Source organism: Chlorocebus sabaeus, chromosome 16, assembly GCF_047675955.1.
Source record: "Chlorocebus sabaeus isolate Y175 chromosome 16, mChlSab1.0.hap1, whole genome shotgun sequence".
Lineage (NCBI taxonomy): Eukaryota > Metazoa > Chordata > Mammalia > Primates > Cercopithecidae > Chlorocebus > Chlorocebus sabaeus.
Window position 1 is genome coordinate 73921575 of NC_132919.1, and position 21993 is coordinate 73943567.

A 21993-nucleotide genomic window follows, 5' to 3' on the forward strand; every position below is an offset into this window, starting at 1 on the left:
CTTGCTGTGTTCTGAATAAGGGGATTGGTGGAGAGAAGGGGAATATTAACAAAGTGACCTCTGTCTACCACATGTTTCCCTTGGCTTTGCTCTCAGGCACAAAGAATGATCCTTTCCTGGGAGCTGATTCCAAGCCATGTGCTTTATGCTTCCAGTACAGAAACTGACCTGACTTCCCAGCATCATTTGGAAATGAAGATGCCAGCCCCCAGCTGGGCAGGACGAGCATGTCCCGTGTAGGATTTGCCTTCTCCAGTGAGATGGGGGTTCAAAAGTTATGTCTGATCATCTCTGCCTCCCTTGGGATGGCTAAGAGCGAGAGAATGTATTCTGCCTAGCTGAGTGATGGCACGAGGAAAGCACAGAAAGACTTATGGGCAAATTAACCCTCCTCAGGCTTTAACCTATCCATTATTTAAGAGTTGCAGGGGAACTGTTGAAGGTGTGATGTGGTCTAAGCTCACTCTGGGCAAGAGGCTCCCACAGACACCTGATCCTGATGGGCCCTTGATGAAAATCTGGGTGCAGCTCAAGGGTGGGGGTCCCTCATGTGTGGTTCCTTCTCTGTCCTCTACCATCCCCAGCGTCATGTCCACCAAAGCCTATCCCTCATGCCCCTCCTGTCTGTCCAGCTAAGACTTGACATTGCGTTCATTATCCCAGAGACCAGGATTCCATGCCTGGAAGAAAGGGGGACTGGGCAGGATTTCCCTCCCAAAGGCAAATTCAGACATTATATATACTTCATTTTTTTTTCCTTTAACCAAACCAGCAAATGGGTCACCCTTGCCCTTCCTTCAAACCACCCAGTCCATTTTCACAATCATCTTTCTGGCCGGGCACGGTGGCTCATGCCTGTAACCCCAGCACTTTGGGAGGCCGAGGCAGGTGGATCACTTGAGGTCAGGAGTTCAAAACCAGCCTGGCCAACATAGCAAACCTCTGTCTCTACTAAAAAATATAATAATTAGCCGGGCATGGTGGTGCATGCCTGTAGTCCCAGCTACTCGGGAGGCTGAGGCAGGCAGGAGAATTGCTTGAACCCAGGAGGCAGAGGTTGCAGTGAGCCCAGATTGTGCCACTGCACTCCAGCCTGGGTGACAGAGCAAGACTCTGTCTCAAAAAAAAAAAAAAAAAAGAAAATAATAATCTTTCCAGTACCCTTTTGAGGCCCCATGCTTGTCTGATGACAGTGCTGAAGTTACAGCCCGCCACACATGACATATTTTGAGGAAGACGGGATGGAGCAAGAGAAGGGTTCAGACCTAGCCCCAAGCCCAGGGTGGGTGTGTAGGAGCCCTAAGCGAATGGATGCAAGCTGTCCTAGTCTGAGTGCAGAGAATGGGGTGTTCGGGTTCTCCATTTGAGAACCACTGCCCAAACCTGAGACCCCTTTAAGGTTGCCCCTTAAAGTTTCCACACCCAGAAATTGGGCCAAAGAAGTTAAGCTGTTGGTTATTTCAATTCTGAATAAAAATGAAGGCATCTTCTCTGCCTCCTAAGACCTGGTCTGATCTTGGCTCCTTCATCACTAGAACCTTCCTGAGCAGTGGTCTGGGACCCCTCGCCTTCCTCCCTCCACCTGTGTTTCAGAGCCCTCCTAGTCAGCATGGGCTTCACCTTAATCCCCACGGCTATTCTGTCTTCTTCCTGGGGTTCACCTCAATCCCCACGGCTATTCTGTCTTCTTCCTGGGCTTCACCTCAAGCCCTACTGCTATTCAACCCCCCTCTTCCTCTTCAGCTTCAAAATAGACTGCTGCATGTACCTTAATTAAACACAGGCCCACTGCAACCCCAGTACCTCAGAGACCAGGAGGGAAACTGTTTTCATCCATAAGGAAAACAAAGCAAGTACTGTGGTCAATGTCAGTGACCCTCTGCTTAGGGCAAATGTTGGAGTGTGTGACTGCAAAACTGGGACATCCACCCCCCACTACAGGGGGTGCCCCTACTCTGCTTCGGCCAGTTGGTGCTGTGTGAGAATGCCAACTCTTGTGATTTTTGTAAGAGAAGCCAGAAATGTGGAGTTTGGGGTGGAATCTGATCTTCTAATGTTGGCTCGATTGTTTAAAAATACAGCAGGACCAGTTTCAGCCCTCGAGCTACCAGTTTTTGACTTCTGCATCATCCATCCCCTCTTCCCTGGCCAGTGACATCCTCTCTACCCCGACACCTCCTACCTCTCAGTCTTCCCTTCCCCAAATTACAGGATCACAATGGCCAAAACGTTTTTTGTTTGTTTGTTTTGAGACAGGGTCTTGCTCTGTTGCCCAGGCTGGAGTGTGATGGCGCGATCTCAGCTCACTGCAACTTCTGCCTCCCGGGTTCATGTAAGTTTCCTGTTCCCAGCCTCCCAAGTAGCTGGGATTAGAGGTGTCCAGCACCATGCCCAGCTTTTTTTTTTTTTTTTTTTTAAATAGAGACAAGGTTTCACCATGTTCACCAGGCTGGTTTCAAACTCCTGACCTCAAGTGATCTGCCCGCCTCGGCCTCCAAAGTGCTAGGATTATAGGCGTGAGCCACCATGCCCAGCCTCATTTTTTGTATTTTTAGTAGAGACGAGGTTTCACTATGTTGGCCAGGCTGCTCTTGAACTCCTGACCTCAGGTGACGCGCCTGCCTCAGCCTCCCGAAGTGCTGGGATTACAGGCGTGAGCCACTGCACCCAGCTCCCCAAACAGTTTAACCTACTGCCCAAGAGATTATCAAAGTGGAAGGAGGCAACTGTCCAAAGCAAGTGGGACAGCCCCTAGGGGTTAGACCACTGGCCTCAGTGTCCAAAGGCTCAAGTGCCTGTTGCTTCTGCTGCTTTCCTTGCCTGTAAGGGGTGAACAGGGTTCTCAGTTCCTCTCCTGCACCAGGCCCCCAACACACTGACCTTTCCTAGAGGACCTTAGACCAGCACTGACCTCTCCAGTGGGCAGGCAAACAGCTTTTCATGGTGGTAGTGTCAGCAAGAATGTGTTGCCCAGTAGTGAAAGAACAGGCCACAGACCCCCAGGAGAAGTAGTGGAGCATCCATTGTGTCATCAGCCTGGGCTTTTCAGGTGATACCTGTGACAGCTCTGCAGACTGCAGTTGTGTGATGTACACCCCTGAGTTTGGGGTCAGCTCTACCTTAGGTCCACTGCTGTCCTGCAGTACAGTAAGATGGCACGGTCCCCAGTCATTAATCTTGACATTGTCTCAGTCTCTTCCTAATTTCCAGTCCTAGAAGAGCTCGGCCATGATGTCGACTGGACACAGACCCCTCTGCAGAGTCAGAGGGGGCTAGATCCACCCCCTACAGCAATGCCCACACCAGGGTCCCATGAGGCGTGTGTCTTCTACACTGTCCTCCCACAGGCAGGCGGTCTTACTCAGCATAGCAGGGCCACCCATCCCATGCCAGGGAGCTTTTAGGGAGACAGGCCCAAAGTTTAATAGAACTGTGATAACTGGGAGTCCTCGGGGGGACACCCTGGGCTCCCCAGCTCATGGTGAGAAAGTGGGCTCTGGTCACGCACACAGATACAACTTCTTAGCAGCATCGTCCTTTACCCCAGGCAAAAGGGAATATGGTAGAAGTTTCCTAGTACACACTGCCCTAAGGAAAACTTACCCTCCCCAAGACCAACCCTATCTCTTGTCCTGTCTCCAAAAACAAGCTGCCACATCATTTCCAAAGTGAGCGGACCCATTTCCCCATACCACACCCGTTCTTCAGTTGGGGAGACCTGGACGAAGCAGCCGAAAGACAGAACTGTTACGGATGGGAGACTAAGGGGACAGGACTGCTAAATGCAAGGTGGGGTCCTGGAACAGAAAAAGGACATGAGCGGGAGAAAAAGGGGTGAAACTCAAAAAAGCCCAAGTTTGCTTTTTTATTTTTTATTTTTTTGGTAGAGTTGGAGTCTCCCTATGTTGCCCAGGCTGGTCTCAAACTCTTGGGCTCAAGGATCTGCTCACCTAGGCCTCCCAAAGTGTTGGGATGACAGGCATGAGCCACCATGCCCGGCCTCTGTAGTTTAATTAATAGTGGTGTGCCAATGTTAATTTCTTGATGTAGACAATTGTGCTATGGTAGTAAGATCTTAATATTTGGGGAAGGTAGGTGAAGGGTATATGGGAAATCTCTGAATTACATTGGTAACTTTTTCGTAAGTCTAAAATTACTTTAACAAATAGAATGGAATGGAAGACCTGGAATAGAGACATAAAAAATGAAGCAAATGGAACAAGATCACCCAAGCAGCATCAGAATCAGAGTGGACAGCACATACTATGGTGACTAGAACCCTGAGATTCTGGAGATTATGAGAGGTGTGGGCACCTGTTAGACAGAGTTTGCCAGCTATGGCCCCACCTTCATTCTGCCCCTTGCCACTTGCACCATCTCAGGTCCCCAGACCCCTCAGGGGCTCATGGCTGATAGAACACAGATGCTGAGGAACCTAACTGAGGATGAGATGCTGCCTTGGGACAGAGAACACTTGTAATTCAACCAAGGTCTTTGGGCCGGGGTGAGTCACTGAAGGAACTGCGGTAATCTCAGGACAGGTGGCAATTGGGTTTCCTAGGTGAAGGGGTCCTCACGGAGTAGAAGAGGCAGGAAGTGAGCTTGGGAGGATGGAATAATGAACAGGGCTGTGGGTAAAAAAATGAAGCAAACCATGGTGGACTATGGTAGTGACTCAGGGCCTGGAGAACAGGGTCAAATACCTGCTCATAGGGACCTTGGGCAAAAGAAAATAAGAACTGACCACAGGGCAAGCCAAATGCAGGGACCAAGCAGGATTTCTCAAAGGAAACTAGGAAGCCGCTAGGCCATGTCCTTTGGGGCTGCCTGAAAACCCACCACCAGGCCTCCTCACACTTACTGCCTGTGGCCCACACCATAATTACCAAGGCAGGTAGTCTGGGGACTGAAACTGATTTAATTCACTTGGCCTTTGAAGCTCAACATCCCTCCAGTCAACAAACACACTCGTGGACGGGGACAGCGGCTCATGCCTATAATCTCAGCACTTTGGGAGGCTGAGGCAGGAGGACTGCTTGAATCCAGGGGTTTGAGACCAGGGGCAACATAGTGAGACCCCTCTACAAAAATAAAAAAATTAGCCAGGCATGGTGGTGTGTGCCTACAGTCCCAGCTACTTAGGAGGCTGAGGTGGGAGGATCTCTTGAGCCCAGGAGGTCAAGGCTGCAGTGAGCTATGAGTGTGCCACTGCATTCCAGCCTGGGAAACAGAGTAAGACGCTGTCTCAAAAAAAAAAAAAAAAAGAAAGAAAGAAAAGAAAAACAAAAACCAAAAAGCAAAAACACACACTCAGCCCTGCTCCCACCAGGTGCAAAAAAGTTCCATGCCCCACTCACCACACCTAACACCCATCATACTGAAAAGCTTAACAAAAGTGGTTTATGCATAAACATTACAGATTAGCATTTTTTGAGCACACCTTGTGGGCTAGGATTGTGAGAAGGAGCCAGAGAAAGTTAAGAGATGTGGTCCCTCTCGTCAAGGAGCTCCCATTTTAACAGGGAATACCAGCCACACACAATGGATTTGGGAAGCCATCTATAAGCACATGCAAGGATCATGTAGGGGGTTAGCCACAAGCACCACGGGCAGGACACTGGTAAGGTTCAGCCTCCTCTGATCTTCCCCCAAGCCTCTAAGGACTCACCACCTTTCGGCCTCTGATAAATCTACTCAGGGCTCAGGCATCTGCTGGCAGAGCACCAAGCACACACCCTTCTGTAAGTCCTGGTGTTGCTACCCTTGGGGCCCCAAGCTGAGTTCACCCCAAGGCTGGGCCCAAGAATTCCTGAGCTTCAGGCCCTCCAGCACACCCCTTGCTCTGCTATCAGCCTTCTTCCTCTCACCTCTTAGAAAGCTGGACACTGGCCAGGCAGGTGGCACACACCTGTAATCTCAGCACTTTGGGAGGCTGAGGCAGGCGGATCACCTGAGGTCGGGAGTTTGAGACCAGCCTGGCCAACATGGTGAAACCCCGTCTCTACTAAAAATACAAAAATTATCCAAGTGTGGTGGTGCGTGCCTGTAATCCCAGCTACTCGGGAGGCTGGGACAGAAGAACTGCTTGAACCCAGGAGGTGGAGGTTGCAGTGGGCTGAGATCGTGCCACTGCACTCCAGCCTAGGTGACAAGAAAAAAACTCCATCTCAAAAAATAAAAAAATAAAAAATTGTAAAAAGAAAGCTGGACGCTATAGTTCACCAGCATCATTACCACTCCTCCTTGACTCTCCCTTTCCCTACCACCCTCCCTAACTCTCCCAGGCCCTCTTCCCTTCTCAGACATTCTCATCCTCCCTCACGGCTCTAAGTGCCACCTCAAGGCTCATGCTACCTAAACCAGTATCATCCGCCCTGATCTCCCCACTAAGCTCCAGACTCCATTATCCAACCTGGCCAAATGTGGGTGTCCCATCAACCCTCACACTCAAAATGTTGCTAAGGAATTCACCTTTCCCCCAAACCTCCTCCTCCAACATGCCCCACTTCAATGAACAGCACCACCCGTGTCACCTAAAGCCAGCCCTGGTGAGTGGATCCCTCCTTTTCATAAGCCCTACCCCATACTCATGCATCAGGATCCTGCCCCCACCTTCCACTTGGACAACACCGCAGCTTCTCCCAACCTATCCCTGCCACCAGCCTGACCCTCCCTTGCTTATCACCCACTTGGTCACCAGAGCCAGGTTCCAAAACACAAATCCAATCACTAAAGTAAAACGGAAATACATAATTTAGTTAGATAATTAGAAAAAAAGGTGGTTTAAGAAAGTAATCGTTGGCCAGGTGCAGTGGCTCAAGCCTGTAATCCCAGGACTTTGGGAGGCCGAGACAGGTGGATCACGAGGTCAGGAGATCGAGACCATCCTGGCTAACACGGTGAAACCCCGTCTTTACTAAAAAAAAATACAAAAAACTAGCCGGGCGAGGTGGCGGGCGCCTGTAGTCCCAGCTACTCGGGAGGCTGAGGCAGGAGAATGGCGTAAACCTGGGAGGCGGAGCTTGCAGTGAGCTGAGATCGGCCACTGCACTCCAGCCTGGGCGACAGAGGGAGACTCTGTCTCAGAAAAAAATAAAAATAAAAAATAAGTAAGTAAACATGGCTGGGCATGGTGGCTCATGCCTATAATCCCAGCACTTTGGGAGGCCAAGGAGGGTGGATCACTTGAGGCCAGGAGTTTGAAACCAGCCTGGCCAACATGGTGAAACCCTGTCTCTACTAAAAATGCAAAAAATTAGCCAGGCGTGGTGGCGGACGCCTGTAATCCCAGCTACTCAGGAGGCTGAGAAAGGAGAATTGCTTGAACCCGGGAGGCGGAGGTTGCAGTGAGCCCAGATTGCACCACTGCACTCCAGCCTGGGCAACAGAGTGATACTCCATGTCAAAAAAAAGGAAAAGCATTAGAAGAAAACAGGCAAAGCACAGTCCCCAAACCCACATTCAGATTTTTTTTTCTTTTGAGACTGAGTCTTGCTCTGTTGCCCATGCTGGAGTGCAGTGGCACGATCTCAGCTCACTGCAACCTCTGCCTCCCAGGTTCAAGCCATCCTTGTGCCTCAGCCTCCTGGGTAGCTGAGATTACAGGTGCCCGCCACCACGCCTGGCTAATTTTTGTATTTTTAGTGCAGACAGGGTTTCACCATGTTGGCCAGGCTGGTCTCAAACTCCTGACCTCAAGTGATCCACCTACCTTGGCCTCCCAAAGTGCTGGGGTTACAGGCATGAGCCACCACACCCGGCCATGCAGACTTTTTTGTTTCATCCTGAGAAACCAGTGTGCCTCTCTGTACAATAAAAATGTTGCTATGTATTTTCTATTCATTTAAGACTTTCTCAAGAGAAGACTGGAACAGTAAAATAATTCCTTTCTCCCACTCAGAAAGTCCCTGCTGGTGGTTGCATCAGTAGCAAAAACAGCTAGTCGGCTTGTTTCCCTTCTGGTTGTGCACTGCGGGGCTGCTTTGTGATCCAGAAACCAAATCCAACTAAGTAGAAAAGCGTAACACAAGTCTACTTATTATCTTCAAGACAAAGGGAAAAATACAAAAAAGCAATCAACTGCACACTTCTTTGCTAATGGCCAGGGGAAGGAGACGATGTCAGAATCTAGCACTTTTTTTCTCCCCATCTGGTCTTTAAAAAGCAGGAACTAGACACTGGTTCATAGGCTAAAAAATATCACAGGATAAAATATCAGAATCATTGTGTCTAAAAGCCTGGCCCTCAGCACCTGCATGATGACTCTTCAGCAATGAGCATGTAGCCCTGCCTGCTTGTTCAGCTTGTTTACTCATCACCTTTGCTCCAGCAGTATTACATGTCTCCAGGTTCCCCCGAGTGCACCGTGCCTTTACTCACAATGTTCCCTCTTGCTGGGATGCCTGTTCCATTGTCCCATCTAGCAAAAACTTACTTATTAAGACATCAAATGTCCACTCCCTTTACAAAGCTTTTCCTGACTGTTTGATCCTCTTCTTTTTGCTCCTCTTTACTGTACAGAAACACCTGTTAAAATATCTCAGGAGGCTGAGGCAGGAGAATCGCTTGAACCCAGGAGGCAGAGGTTGCAGTAAGCCAAGATCGTGGCACTGCACTCCAGCCTGGGTGACAGGGTGAGACTCTGTCTCAAAAAAAAAAAAAAAAAAAAAATCCGCAACAACTCTTAAGCTCACAAATCTGCCTCCCCCTATAGACTACAAGCCCAGGTTGTCATCTTCATCTTAATATTCTCAGACTTGGTTCAGTGCACGGTCTAAAGGAAGTCTTTAGCAAATGTCTACTGAATTAATACATAAATATACATCTACCTCCACTACAATGAGCTGTTGGCTTTTAAGTACATGGATGAGCTTAGTCTTGGTGTCCTAGAATCCAGGTCCAGGGTAGCAGCAGCCCAGGAGTACTAAAAGAATGTGAAGAAAAACCCCATGGCCAGGCACGGTGGCTCACGTCTGTAATCCCAGCACTTTGGGAGGACAAGGTAGGTGGATCACTTGAGGTCAGGAGTTCCACACCAGCCTGGCCAACATGGCGAAACCCCATCTGTACTACTAAAATTACAAAAAATTAGCCAGGTGTGGAGGCACACGCCTGTAATCCCAGCTACTTGGGAGATTGAGGCAGGAGAATGGCTTGAACCCGGGAGGCAGAGGTTGCAATGAGCCGAGATCACACCACTGCACTCCAGCCTGAGTGACAGAGGGAGACTCTGTCTCAAAAAACAAACAAACAAACAACAACAACAACAAAAACTCATGAACAAAACCCATCCTGAGTTGAAGTGCACTCATTACTCTGCTTACACAGGTTTAAACTGCAGGGGCTTAAGAGGGCGGGAGTACAGCAATGTTCTTGTATAGAAAGACAACTTCGGCCGGGCACGGTGGCTCAAGCCTGTAATCCCGGCACTTTGGGAGGCCGAGATGGGAGGATCACAAGGTCAGGAGATCCAGACCATCCTGGCTAACCTGGTGAAACCCCGTCTCTACTAAAAAATACAAAAAACTAGCCGGGCGAGGTGGGGGGCGCTTGTAGTAGTCCCAGCTACTCGGGAGGCTGAGGCAGGAGAATGGCGTGAACCCGGGAGGCGGAGCTTGCAGTGAGCTGAGATCCGGCCACTGCACTCCAGTCTGGGCGACGGAGCGAGACTCTGTCTCAAAAAAAAAAAAAAAAAAAAAAAAAAGAAAGACAACCTCGTCTGGCCGTGGTGGCTCACGCTTGTAATCCCAGCACTTTGGGAGGCTGAGGCGGGTGGATCACGAGGTCAGGAGATTGAGACCATCCTGGCTAACATGGTGAAACCGCGTCTCTACTAAAAATACAAAAACTTAGCCGGACGTGGTGGCAGGCGCCTGTAGTCCTAGCTACTTGGGAGGCTGAGGCAGGAGAATGGCCTGAACCTGGGAGACAGAGCTTGCAGTCAGCGAAGATCACACCACTGCATTCCAGCATGGGCAACACAGCAAGACTCTGTCTCAAAAAAAAAAAAAAAAAAAAAAAAAAAGAAAGAAAGAAAGATAACTTCAACAGGAAAGTAAATCTAGTCAGCTTCCTCTCAATTATGCTGATGGAGCAAAATGACGGCAGCACAAAAAAATTCAACCAGTGGAGAATCCATAGACCAATATCATTAAGTTTTGAGACATGTATTATTATTTTGCAAAATTGTCTTCCAGATTCTATCTGGCTTAAGCTACGTACACATAAAGGATGACAGGTATCTAATGTAGGGCTCATGAAGCTCAGCTGTAATGCAGACACCTGGCCAGGCCAGGAAGTTCCCCTTACCTGGCACAGTCCTGGGTACCTGCCTAGATGGCTCTTGCAGTTCCCCTTCCTGATGCTGGTGGAAAGCAGGGCTACAGAGAGGTCTCGACCCAAGGTTGCCCCAGCCAGGTCAGAATTGGACTGGGCACGAGTGGGTTTCCCATTTTTCAGCCTTGAATCCACAGCCTGGAAGGGCTATTCACAGCCACCTGCTCCGTGTACTCTCACTTGGCAATTACTTGCATTGACCTAGGGCCTAGACTCCTACTACTTAACAAGGGCAAAATGTGGAAAAAGGGAAGCTTGACAAAGATGGGGGAGGCCCTGGAGAGATGGGACATTGGCAGCCTCGCCATCTACCAGGTCACTGGCTCCTATGAACTCCAATGCACCGTTGCTGGGGAAACCATGAGCAAAGGGAGCAAAATACTCTGACCCTTGCTTAAATAAATGAGGTTGGAGGGAGGGGGTTTAAAACTAGAAGAGGTGGCAGGCGCGCTGGCTCACGCCTATAATCCCAGCACTTTGGGAGGCCGAGGCGGGTGGATCACCTGAGATCAGGAGTTTAAGACTAGCCTGGCCAACATGGTGAAACCCCGTCTCTACTAAAAATACAAAAATTAGCCAGGCGTGGTGGCAGGCGCCTGTAATTCCAGCTACCCGGGAGGCTGAGGCAGAGAATTGCTTGAACCCGGGAGGTGGAAGTTGCAGTGAGCCGAGATCGCGCCACTGCACTCCAAAGTGAGTGACAGAGCTAGTCTCCGTCTCAAACAAAACAAAACAAAACAAAAACAAAACTAGAAGAGGAAAATCACTCTGGTCTGGGATACCTTGGTCCCAAATTTCCTTTGGGACCTTCCCAAAGCCATCTTCCTTCTCACCTCACCGTCTCTTCCTAACCCCACTGCACCTCCCCACTCGGGGCATGGTCCACAAGTCATTTCAACCTTTCTCACTCTCATGCCCTAATTCCTCCCCACAACCAGATTACCCTTTTCTCTATGTGTCCCCATCACCTTGCCTCAGAGTCTGGCCCCTAATTCCATTTTCCATTTTTCTTTTCCCATTCCACTAGTCTCCCTTCCCAAGGGGTACTTCCTGCCCTAAGCTCGCCTACAGGCACCTACTATGGGCCAGCCACTTAATAGTGACTACTCCCCTCAAGCCCCCGGGACACATCCTCCACCCCGCCTGAGCTGCAGGAGATCCTCCTATACCTTTAACCAACCTCCACGTGCGTGTTAACGGCGGTGACAGCATTTCCTTGTCTCTCTGCTCCCGCCCCCAAAGGCGCTACCCATTGGTCGCTGGGTTTCTCTGTTCTCGCTCTAATTGGCCTTGCTACCGAAAAGCTCCAACCAATGACCTCTCCATGTCTGTCTCCCTCCTCCGATCCTGGAAACTCATTGGCTCCGAGGATTTAGGACCTGTTAGCTTGGTTGGACGACTAGCAAATCCTTCCTTCCCCGGGGTAGAAGTCCAGGGTGAGAAATTGGTTCCGAACTCAAAGGAACCCAGCGCCGGGCCACAGCCGGGTCACGTGGCCGGCGGCCCCCATGACGTGCCGGCTGCGGGGCGTCACAGCGACGTTCGGGCGACCTGCCGAGTGGCCAGGCTACCTCCGTCACCTGCGTGGTCGCAGTGCTGCCATGGACCTGGGACCCATGCGCAAGAGTTACCGCGGGGACCGAGAGGTGCCGCCGCCAGGGCCAGGCCTCCTGCAGGGGCGGGGGAAAAGGGGTCCCCGGAGTCATCTACAGCGGGGCGGGGAGTAGGAGGAGCCCCTCCGGGCTTCTGGGGCCACCCGGTGGGGCAAGGAGGTTTGGGGATCACCCCCAGTGGGAAAAGGGGGCTTCAAAGACATCCCACCGGGGGAGGAGTTCCCGGGGAAACGCAAATGAAATGGGTTCAAAAGGCAGCCTTTTGTAATGGGTGAGAGCTCGAACTTTGGAGCCTGCCTGGGCTGGAATCCTTAGTGTCTCTGGGCCTCAGTTTCCTCATCTGGGAAGTGATAGTACCTGCCTCACGGGGATGTTATGGTCTTAAATGTTTGTAAAGTGCTTAGAACCCTGCTACTCGACAGGTAGCAAGGTCAGATAATTTGCTCAGTCCCACAGCTAGTGATGGATGAATCAGGGTTTCATGTGATGGATGTCAGGACAGTGCTGGGCCTCCCTCAAGGGCCGGGGAAGAGTGGTCCTCGGAGTCATCTACTAGGGGGAGGGGAGTAGGAGGAACCAGCCTCTCAGGGCTTCTGGGGCCACCCCCTGGGGCAAGGAGGTTTGGGGGTCACCCAAACCTCAGGTAGGAGGAGAGGAGAAAGCTCTTAGCTTACTGCCTTCAGTACTTTCTGCTGACCACTGGGAAGTTCTTTTCCTTTTCCCTTCTCAGGAGGGGAACCAAGAGAACCTTTTAGGAGTTGGGGTCCAGGGCCCTGGCTGCCAAATCTGGTTGCATGTGGTCATTTCTAGAAATGCTTGTTTAAAATGCAGTTTTTCCAGCCTGGGCAACATAGTGAGACCCTGTCTCTACAAAAAAATAAAATTAGTCGAGCATATAAGTAAATAAAAATGCAGTTTTTTATTAAGCCTCAGACCTGCTGAATGAGAAATTATGGGGGTGGAGCCCAGAAAGTTTTTTTTATGCTCCCCAGGTGATTCTGATGCACAGACAGTTTTGATTACCCATGACATGAAAACCCTGATTTATCCATCACTAGCTGTGAGACAGCAAGTTGTCTGACCTTTTTATGCCTGTTTCCTCACCTGTAAAATGGGGCACAGATTCTTCTTACTGCATACTATTTTTTATTTTAAGGTCACTGTCATGAGGACTAAATGAGTTGATATTTGAAAAATGATTACAACAGTGCCAGGTACCTAGTAAGCACTATATATGTTTATTGAATGGAATAAATCTCCCTTCCTAGGCATTTGAGGAGACTCATCTGACCTCCCTTGACCCACTGAAACAGTTTGCTGCCTGGTTTGAGGAGGCTGCTCAGTGTCCTGACATAGGGGAAGCAAATGCCATGTGTCTGGCTACCTGTACCAGGTGGGCATGGCCGTGGGCCCCTCTTTGGGTGGATACATATGAACTAGGAAGCTTATGAAGCTCTCAACTCTGGATGCCGACTTTATGGTTCCAACTCTGTTATTAATGTGCTGTGTGGCTTTAGATGAGATGCTTGTCCTCTCTGGGCCTGTGTCCTTACCTATAAACCAAAGACCAGACCACAAAATTATATTTCAGTGATAAAAATGCAATGCCTTAGACTGGGCGCGGTGGCTCACGCCTGTAATCCCAGCACTTTCGGAGGCCGAGGCGGGTGGATCATGAGGTCAGGAGATCGAGACCATCCTGGCTAACACGGTGAAACCCCGTCTCTACTGAAAATACAAAAAATTAGCCGGGTGGGTAGTCCCAGCTACTCGGGAGGCTGAGGCAGAAGAATGGCCTGAACCCAGGAGGTGGAGATTGCAGTGAGCCAAGATCATGCCACTGTGCTGCAGCCTGGGGGACAGAGCGTGAGACTCCATCTCAAAAAAAAAAAAAAAAAAAAATGCAGTACCTTGTTCATCTCTGCCCTTGATATATCCACAAGCAACCCCTTGCCTCCCTCATCTCCCCATCTACCCAAGCCTCATCTGTCATTCAGGAGCTACTTCTGGTGAAGCTCTGTCTCTCTCGAAATCTAGCACAGTACTTGACTATATCATTCCTTTGACAATCATATGCCCTTTGAGACATCACTTGTATTAGCCTATTATTCAATTCTCCTTGCTAAAGTGTAAGGCCTTGAAGCCAGCGCTCTTGTACTGTGCGAGTGGATATTTCCCAGAGCTCTGAGCAGAGGAGCTGATCTCGTAGCACCACTGTGATCCCGAAGCATTGGATGATTGCATTATTATTAGTCCCTGCCCTTAGGGTCTTATGAGTTCGCTAGGGATGTCTTAACAAAATACTGTAGACTGGATAGCTTAAACCACGGGAGTTTATTTCCTTATAGTTCTGGTGGCTAGAAGTCCAAGATCAAGGTGCCATCAGGGGTGGTTTCTGGTAAGGCCTCTGCTTGGGGTTTGCAGACAGCTGCTTTTTGCCATGTCCTCATACTGCCTTTCCTGTGTGTATTGTGGGGGGCAAGGGAGGTGGTTCTAAAGTGCCTCTTCTCTTACAGTGACACCAGTCCTATTGGATTAGGGCCCCACCCCTATGACCTTATTATTTAACCTTAATTACCTCCATAAGGTCCCTGTCTCCAAATACAGTCACATTGAGGTTTAAGGCTTTAACACAGGGGTTTTGGGTGACACTATTCAGTCCATAACAGGGCCCTAGGCTATGGTGTCATACCTCTAGGACAAACCCCCAGGAGCACATGGGAGGGGGCCCCAGCCTAACAGCCCAGTAAAGGAGGTACAGCTGGAGGGGGTGCTAAGACATCTTTTGGGGATGTCATCTCTGGACTGTAGCCAGAACATTGAAGCAGGCTCTGACCACAGTGCTCTGCTGTTTGCTCCTAGAGATGGAAAACCCTCTGCTCGCATGTTGCTACTGAAGGGCTTTGGGAAAGATGGCTTCCGCTTCTTCACTAACTTCGAGAGTCGAAAAGGAAAAGAGCTGGTGTGTGAAAAGAGCTGGTAATCTTTCCCAGGGCCTGCGGCATTTGGCCCTTTCCTCCTCAGTCACCTTCTCATGCCACCCCACCCCTCAGTCTACTTGCTCTCTCTCTGCAGGTGCCCTCCTGCCATGAGGCCTTGGCACTTGCTGTGCTCTTTGCCATAAATGAATGAATGCACTTTCTAACCAGCCTTACCCCATCAGCCATCACCTGTTCCTTCAGATCTCAGCCCACATGTTACCTCCTCAGGAAGGCCTTCCTTGACTCTGACTCAGACTCAGCCCCTCATGTTGTTTGCTGCCATTATAACTTGCAACTTTCCTTTTTATCATTTTCTTCAGTTTGTAACTAAGCTTTTATTTGGGTGATTATGTAACTGATATTTGTCTCCTCTGCTGAACAGTAAGCTCTGCAGGAGTGGAGGATGCTGTGTTTTATCTCTGCTGTATCCCCCACATGTCTCCTGTTGTCAGACCCAGAGTAAGCACTTCGTGTGCATTCAATGAATGAATCCAAAGTGAGTAAATCTCCCTGAGTCCATGCCAGCCAAACATGCATTTCTCAAGACTCGCAAATCTGTGGGTGAGAGAAATCACCCAGTCTCACTTTGGAGTCTGACTGGCTTAAACTTAGCTCCACCACTTACTGCAGGAACTTGAGCATGTGACTTAGCCTGTCTCCGTATCTGTGACAGTAGGCCTACTTTTGAGGGTTTAAATGAGCTCATACAGTGGATGCATCTGCTGTGGGCCTGCACACTACAGCTCTCCTGCCTTTTCCCTGCATGCCGGAGGCCTCCTCTCCCTATCCTGATGGCTGGCTGTGGATTCTCTTTTACTTCTAGGACTCGAATCCCTTTGCTTCCCTTGTCTTCTACTGGGAGCCACTTAACCGTCAGGTGAGTGAATTTTCCCAGGACAGCCTGGGATGGGCTGGGTTGGCAGGGCCTGAGTTTATGGCTAAGTCTAGTGAAGGTCCCCAGACTGGGCAAACATCCCAGCTGGGCACTCTGCCTCTATAATAGCCCTCAGTTAGCTGGAGCCAAGAGTGGTGGGACAGCCGATAGAACAGAGAGGAATAGGGCCTGTGCTGGTAGGGAGGGCAGGTGGCATTGAACGCCATTCACCCAGAGCCATCCTTGAGCAGGTGCGTGTGGAAGGCCCTGTGAAGAAGCTGCCGGAGGAGGAGGCTGAGTGCTACTTCCACTCCCGCCCCAAGAGCAGCCAGATTGGGGCTGTGGTCAGCCACCAGAGTTCTGTGATCCCTGATCGGGAGGTGAGTGGGGCTCCACTGTAGTCCTCCAGGTGGCGGAGGCTTTGGCTTATCCCCAGAAGCTGTCCCCAGGAGATGCCAGGTTCCTCTCTCCAGCCCAGTGAAAACAGTGAAAAGGGCAGTGAGAAGGGAAATCGGGGTAGGGAGAGGGAAAATAGGCCTCCTCTGTCCATCTGGCCATCCCCTTGACTGTGTGCTCCTGGAAGGCAGAGGCCAGTCTGCTCTGCTCACCAGTGTCCCCAGCACATATCCCCAGGAAGTCCTTGTTAATGAACCATTGACTGGGCCTGGCCCTTCTTCTAACTCCTTCCCCTGGACAGTATCTGAGAAAGAAAAATGAGGAACTGGAACAGCTCTACCAGGATCAAGAGGTGCCCAAGCCAAAATCCTGGTGAGTGACATCTGGTAGTCATCTAGAAAGGGACACCAGGCCCCTGTGTTTACTTGAAGCCACCTGCCTGGGGAATCACAGATCTCCTCCTCCCTGGCCACCCTCATCAGATGCATCCCAGCAACTTCCTTCAAGAGGCCCTGGGATGAGGGGTGAGGGTGGGAGAGTGACCTGGCTAGGAAAATCCACAGAGCACTGAAACCTCTGCTTCTCCTTATAGGGGTGGCTATGTCCTATACCCTCAGGTGATGGAGTTCTGGCAAGGTCAAACCAACCGCCTGCATGACCGGATAGTCTTTCGGCGGGGCCTACCCACAGGAGATTCCCCTTTGGGGCCCATGACCCACCGCGGGGAGGAAGACTGGCTCTATGAGAGACTTGCACCTTAACTCTGGGACCTGCCGGGCCAGAGTGCAGCTAGGGCTGGGTGTCAAGAGAGGGTGTGGGATTGGGACTCAGGCCCTTCTTTGTAAACTCAACCCATTTCCCTCCCTACCCTTTATATTCAGGACTCTTCAGAGCTCATGCTCTAAGTTCTTTGTACTCAGTTGGTTTTCAGTTAGCTGGTCAAGTGTAGTGTAATGGTGGCGTAGAGAATCACAAATGGAAAATCATTCCATAATTATTTTTTTGACCCTGCCTATGATTGATTAGGATAGCTCCCTCTAGGGGTAGCAACCGGTGTGACTCCGTTTCTGGTGACAGGGAGGGCCCCAGCAGCCCTGTTACCATGTGAGTCATACTGGCCAAAGCTTAGTGCCAGCATATTCACCTGAGCCAACGTGGCCAATCAGATTGTTTTGTCAGTAATTTGAAATTTGAACTGGAGGGATCCAGAACCTTGGGAGTCATTGAAGCCAAGTCATTCATGGCAGCCAGGAAACAACAGGAACCAACAGCCTCTGCCTGCTGCTATTGCAACTCCCAGGATCCCTCCCTCCCAGGTCTGGGCCATGCAGTTCCTCCCCCTGCCTTGAAACACCCCACTATCTGTAAAGTCTCTCTCTCTCTCTCTCTTTTTTTTTTTTTTAACTTAATCTAGCTAGAATATATTTCTGTTGGTTACAACTTAACTCATTTATGGATAGGATTTTTTTTTTTAGACGGAGCCTCACTCTGTCGCCCAGGCTGGAGTGCAGTGGTGTGATCTTGGGTCACTGCAACCTCTGCCTCCCGGGTTCAAGCAATTCTCCTGCCTCAGCCTCCTGAGTAGCTGGGACTACAGGCACACGCCACCACACCCAGCTAATTTTTGTATTTTTAGTAGAGACAGGGTTTCACCATGTTGGCCAGGATGGTCTCCATCTCTTGACCTTATGATCCACCCACCTCAGCCTCCCAAAGTGCTATTCTCCTGCCTCAGCCTCCTGAGTAGCTGGGACTACAGGCACACGCCACCACACCCAGCTAATTTTTGTATTTTTAGTAGAGACAGGGTTTCACCATGTTGGCCAGGATGGTCTCCATCTCTTGACCTTATGATCCACCCACCTCAGCCTCCCAAAGTTCTGGGATTACAAACATGAGCCACCGTGCCCAACCAGGATAGTATATTTTTATAGCACTTCCTCTACTGATTGCTGCCTTCTCTGTGGCTCCAAGGAACCCGTAGAGTTACAGGGAAGTTACAGGGAAGCAGGTTTCATCTCAATATTGGGAGAGATTTCAAACAGTCAGACCTGCCTAAGAAAGAGTGGGCTGTCACTAGGAAATTTTATTCCCAGTCAGTCAGGGATTTTGTAGAAGAGCTTCATGTGCTGGTACCAATCGGACAGGAAGATTTTAATCAGCTTTACTATCTATGTTTGTTTATGGAAATTGTGTGTATATATACATACATTTTCCAAAAAGAAAAATTAAATGATTATAGATATTATGTTTTTCAGACTATTCACATATCTGCTTTCCTTACTCCCCATCTCTGCTGATTATTCCTAGATCATTGGCTTTTCACCCACACTGAAATTACCTGGGGAGCTTTAAAAACCCTGTTGCCTGGGTCCCACCCTCAGAGATGATTGAACCAGCCTGGCCAGCATGGCAAAGCTCTGTCTCTGCCAAGATATGAGTGCAGCCTGGGCACTGGGAAATTTAAAAGCTCCCCAGAGAATTCTGTGCAGCCAAGGTTGAGACCTCCTGGTCTAGAGCTTTGTATACACAGTGTGGTCCACAAGCCAGGAGCATCTGCATCACTTGGCAGCCCCTTAGAGATTCAGACTCCAGACCCACTGAATCTGACCCTGCATTTTCACTAGATCCCAGGTGACCAGCTGCACTAGACTCAACCTCTAAACCATGACCTCCCACCCTCACAGTCTGTGATCCTTCAGTGACCCTCAGCTGAGTCCTGTGCTGAACTGTATGTGTTCTCGTTGAGCACAAGCCTGCTTACCAGGGACAGACTGGATGAGCAAGCAACCTGCTGGCTATGGAGAGGAGCCAGGCCGGGTAAATATTTGCCATGACTAAGCCAGGATCAGAGAACTGACTGTTTCTTGCACTGGCTGGCATTGAGCTTGCCACTCTGTGAACTATGCTTCCTTCCCCTGCATGGACCTGTGCCTCAGTCACTATTATCCGCAGGGCTCCTCCAACGGCAGCCCTCTCCTTGTTTATCCCCCTTCAGCCTGTGTGCAGGAAGGCACATTAACCCTGTGGCCCCCTGCAGGCAGGAGGGTGTCGGGTGCCCTTACCTACCTTGCCCTTTTTCTTGTACCGTAGGCTGTGCCATTTATGAGTACGTGTATGTGTGTCTGTGTGTGTGTCTAGAAGTGCTGTACCCACCTTGTATTATTGGAGGTTGTGTATCCCCCCAGCTTTGAGCCTGGTCTCAGATGTTCCTTTTCTGTTCTCTGTCCAGCCGTTACTGCCCCCAGTCTGTAATAAAAGCCTGTCAGCCGTGCATTTTATTGATGTTCAACCCGGCCTGGTCTCTCTCAACCCCCAACGCGGGGACTTGGGAAATTTAAGCGACTTTCCTGCCCCCTCACTTCTCCCCACCATGTAAGCAGTACGTCCAGCAGGGGGAGCCCTCCTCCCAGTGTCGGCCCCTTCCGGGCGGTGAAAGCCACTTCTAGCCGGCCTCCCCTGCCTCCCTCTTCATCCGCTTGGGTAGCGTCCCAGTGAAACTGTGGTCGATAACCCATAGCCTCTCCCGGTTCCCGCACATATTTGCGCTCTCGGTTCCTCCTCCTCCCCTGTTCTCATGAAAACTTGCAGCTGCCTCACTCTGCTTCCCTGGGCAGCCAGATCTCCCTTTGGCTTCTAGTACCTACCCCATATCTATCTGGTACCCCAGCTTAGAAACATAGGTAGACTTTACCTAGAAGATGGAGCCGGGGTCAGCATGCAAGGGGCAGAGGGGCTGTGGATACTCTAACCCAGAGGGGTAATGGTGATACTGGAGGAGCTGGCAGTACAGTGCCAGTATTATCTAGAGCCTTAGGTTGGTGGCCCAGGGCCCATCCTTATCTCCCACCTCAGGGAAACCGAAAATGGGCGGATGTGGGAGATGCCTGTAGTCTAGGGTCTTAAGGGACACTCAGCTTCAAAACTGGTTGGCTTTATCCAACTGCTTCCAGAGTTTGTCCAGTTCCCTCGAATGATGCTCACCTCCCAGGATCCTAAGACCCAGAGGTTGCTCCCTTCCCTCCCAAATTCCCCTTCCGCAGAAGATGTCTGTGCTTTTCTTTGTTCCGAGCTTCAGTTTCCTGTTCCCGTAGCAGATGAGAATCAAGAGTGGAAGGTGGCTGTGTGGGACAGTGGTCACATGTACAAGCCAGCTCTGGCTTCAGTGCCAGCTGTACCACTGCCAGTGCCTGGCCCCCGGGGTGAGTGATTTAACCTCTAAGCCTCAGCCAACTTGTCTGAAAAATGGGGATAATGACAGTATCTGTCTCAGGCGATGATAGGATTAAATGAACAAGCTTAGGGAGAACTTGTTCTAGGGGCCGCCTGCCGTAAGCACCCTCTAAATGTTAGCTATTAACAGCAGGGCTGCGGTGTGGGGAAAGTCTGAGCTCCTCTGTGGAGGTCTCATGGATTGAGTAGTTGGTGAGACCCTAGAAAGTTCTATGTAGTGGGAAGGGGTAGTGGAAAGAGGCCTTGGGAAAGGCAGCACCCCTGAGCCTGCCTTCCATCCCTCCAGCTCCTGGTCTCCCTTACTCATCATTTGAGGTCCGCCTGGCCTGGGTGAGGCACCTAACAAAGGCTCCCTTGTATAGGTCTGTTTGTTTCAGTAATAAATTCCCTGAGCAACAGCTCCTGGGGTGGGGTGGCCCAGCAGTCTGCCAGGAGCTGACCTGGAAGCTACAGGACCACATTGTTTAGTGGCCACCTTGGTCTCTCTCCCTGTATTTCTACCACGAGCTCCAGAGATTTGGCCAACGTTTTTTTAATTCCCAGCTCTTATGGCTTCAGAAAGAGCTGGACCTAACCTCATAAGATGACAGCTTTCTCTTCTTTCTTATTTATTTATTTATTTTTATTTATTTATTTTTTGAGATAGAGTCTCACTCTGTCATCCAGGCAGGAGTGCAGTGACGCGATCTCGGCTCACTGCAAGCTCCACCTCCCAGGTTCACGCCATTCTCCTGCCTCAGCCTTCCCGAGTAGCTGGGACTACAGGTGCCCGCCACCACGCCTGGCTAATTTTTTTGTATTTTTGTAGAGATGGGGTTTCACTGTGTTAGCCAGGATAGTCTCCATCTCCTGAGCTCGTGATCCACCCACCTCGGCCTCCCAAAGTACTGGGATTACAGGCATGAGCCACCGTGCCCAGCATATTTATTTATTTTTGAGATGGAGTTTCGCTCTTGTTGCCCAGGCTGGAGTGCAATGGTGCGATCTCAGCTCACCGCAACCTCAGCCTCCCGGGTTCAAGCGATTCTCCTGCCTCAGCCTCCCAAGTAGCTGGGATTACAGGCATGCACCACTACGCTCGGCTAATTTTGTATTTTTAGTAGAGTATTTTTAGTAGAGATGGGATTTCTCCATGTTGGCCAGGCTGGTCTTGAACTCCCAACCTCAGGTGATCCACCCACCTCAGCCTCCCAAAGTGCTGGGATTACAGGCATGAGCCACCGCACCCGGCCTCTCTTTCTTATTTATTAAAATAAATTTTTTTTTTCTGGAGATAAGATCTAGTTCTGTCACCCAGGTTGTAGCGCAGTGCTACAATCATAGCTCACTGTAGTCTTGAACTCCTGGACTCAAGCAATCCTCCCACCTCAGCCTTCCAGGTAGATAGGACTACAGGCATGTGCCAGCACAGTCAGCTCCTTTTTGTTTGTCGGTTGGTTTCTTTTTTTAGACATGGGGTCTCACTATGTTGCCTAGGCTAGTCCAAACTCCTGGGCTTAAGCAATCCTCCCACCTCAGCCTCCCAAAGTGCTAGGATTACAGACCTGAGCCACCATACCCA

The 21993-nt window shown here is 50.2% G+C and overlaps 2 protein-coding genes across 3 annotated transcripts in view; both read left to right on the plus strand.

Moving 5' to 3' along the window:
* CDK5RAP3 (CDK5 regulatory subunit associated protein 3) overlaps positions 1-21993 on the plus strand; it is a 174434-nt gene that overhangs the window by 121792 nt on the left and 30649 nt on the right. The gene's annotated exons all lie outside the window — the stretch shown is intronic.
* PNPO (pyridoxamine 5'-phosphate oxidase) lies at positions 11724-19480 on the plus strand. The gene is made up of 7 exons (XM_008012970.3): positions 11724-11981; positions 13217-13341; positions 14811-14910; positions 15753-15806; positions 16055-16183; positions 16501-16571; positions 16792-19480. Exons 1-7 carry the CDS (start codon positions 11844-11846, stop codon positions 16958-16960), a joined length of 786 nt encoding a protein of 261 aa, XP_008011161.3. The 5' UTR covers positions 11724-11843; the 3' UTR covers positions 16961-19480.

Bases quoted from the DNA above. Each gene is read 5' to 3' on its own strand.
- PNPO (XM_008012970.3), top strand. From the start codon at position 11,844: ATGACGTGCCGGCTGCGGGGCGTCACAGCGACGTTCGGGCGACCTGCC. The intron at 15,807-16,054 runs GTGAGTGAATTT...ATCCTTGAGCAG, and splicing joins GGGAGCCACTTAACCGTCAG to GTGCGTGTGGAAGGCCCTGT. The intron at 16,572-16,791 runs GTGAGTGACATC...TTCTCCTTATAG, and splicing joins GTGCCCAAGCCAAAATCCTG to GGGTGGCTATGTCCTATACC.